The sequence below is a fragment of the Cryptotermes secundus genome, unplaced genomic scaffold (assembly GCF_002891405.2).
Source record: "Cryptotermes secundus unplaced genomic scaffold, Csec_1.0 scaffold2772, whole genome shotgun sequence".
Lineage (NCBI taxonomy): Eukaryota > Metazoa > Arthropoda > Insecta > Blattodea > Kalotermitidae > Cryptotermes > Cryptotermes secundus.
Genome location: NW_019745151.1, coordinates 20,601 through 22,292, shown reverse-complemented (window position 1 = coordinate 22,292; position 1,692 = coordinate 20,601). Strand labels below are relative to the sequence as shown.

At 37.8% G+C, this 1,692-nt stretch overlaps 1 protein-coding gene across 3 annotated transcripts in view; it reads right to left on the bottom strand.

The window, feature by feature from the left end:
* Positions 1 to 1,692, bottom strand: part of LOC111875086 (probable cation-transporting ATPase 13A3) — a 49,633-nt gene that overhangs the window by 44,306 nt on the left and 3,635 nt on the right. For all 3 annotated transcript variants that reach the window (XM_023871141.2, XM_023871139.2, XM_023871142.2), the window contains one exon: positions 1,157 to 1,361. In XM_023871141.2, the coding sequence (XP_023726909.1) occupies positions 1,157 to 1,361 (205 nt within the window). The remainder of the gene's footprint in view (positions 1 to 1,156; positions 1,362 to 1,692) is intronic.

Below are 1,692 nucleotides of genomic sequence, written 5' to 3'. Positions count from 1 at the left end.
AACACTAAGCAAAAGTAAATTAAAATTAAATATATAATAATATATAAAACCTAATGTAATACAATATCTTTGCAGCCTACACAACCTCAAGTTGACGCTTCCCATCATCGGGACGACTCAACAAGAAGGAGCCGAACATTTTACCTTAAATGTTTTAAACTTTTAAATATTTTAACATTGACGGCTCAATTTGAGGGCAATTTTCAGATGGAATGCAAGATTTGTACGTGCATTCAATGCTACTAGAAAGTGTTGTGCTTTTACACTCCGACATCTGTAACAGCGTCCACGCAGTTTACATACTGTGTACGTTAAGCAGCGCCAGTGTTTTCATGTGTTTGTAATGTGTGCCTCTGATGATGGTTTCTCTTGAACCGAAACATGTAAGGCAAGTGAGATAAATAAGTGACCTAAAAACATTGTTACACTCGACGGATTTTTCATTGACAATTTATGATTGATAGTGTAACGGACCAAAATGAAACAATTCAAAATGATGTTACGTACATTATTAACATTACAGAAACCACATAATCCTTCCAGTTTTAATATGTATTTGGTAATTAACAAGTGTGTAACACCTCTCAAAGTTTCACACTTCTCTGGCCATTATCTCCGTAACCGTTCAACTTTGGACATAGGTGTTTTGGGTTATATCGGCATACTTTAACATAAGAAACACCCTCCTGAAGTCTGGCACATTCCTCCTGGGACACCCTGTATATCTTCTTTGTTGGGTGGTTATTATTCATATCTGGCAGACTATTAGATCAAGTACTACTGTAAACAAAGTACTGAATACAAATCCCACAATAATGCCATATTATTCTACATTTTACATAACCATTTAAGGAATAAGCGTCTATAATACAGTAAAACATTGCAAAAGGAAAACTCTCCTGGTGCACTTACAGTGTACAGACTCAATTTAAATCAAGTGGTGTGACAATGTCATGGTACAGTAAAATTGAAAGGCACAACTAAGACAGGAATAGAAGTAGCGCACTTTCCACAGTTCTAACACTTCTAATGACAGAACCCTACACTAAATGACACCGATGTTATTCACGCTTCACGGAGCCATTGTACTGACAACATTGACAGCAGGGGACTAAGATGTATGAACATAAGATTGTTAAAATAAACATAAACTTACCTTTCGAGTCTGGAAAAGAGAAGTGACAACTGACACTGTAGTCAAGAATACAATGCAACCCGCATAGTAGAAATAATCATCAAGGGACCATAATATCACACTGAATACTTGAAATATATAGAATGGATTGAACACCTCCTCAATAAACAGTCGCCCGTAAGATTTCACATTGATTGTGATCACATTTTCTCCATATAACTGGATCCTGAAAATCCAATAACACTTAAACATATTCTGTTCTGGTATATACAGGGTGTCCCGGGAGGAATGTGCCAGACTTCGGGAGGGTGTTCCTTATGTTAAAGTAGCACATAAGCTTACGGCTAGTGTGAATCACCACACTCAAGGACAAACATAGATAAGACATCTCAGCTGACAGGTACAGTACGTGGACCCCCCAGAAGACCACACTTTTCTGGGGCCATTATCTCCGTAACCGTTCAACTTTGGACATATGTGTTTTGGGTTATATCGGCATAAGGAACACCCTCCCGAAGTTTGGCACATTCCTCCTGGGACATCCTGTATTTACAATA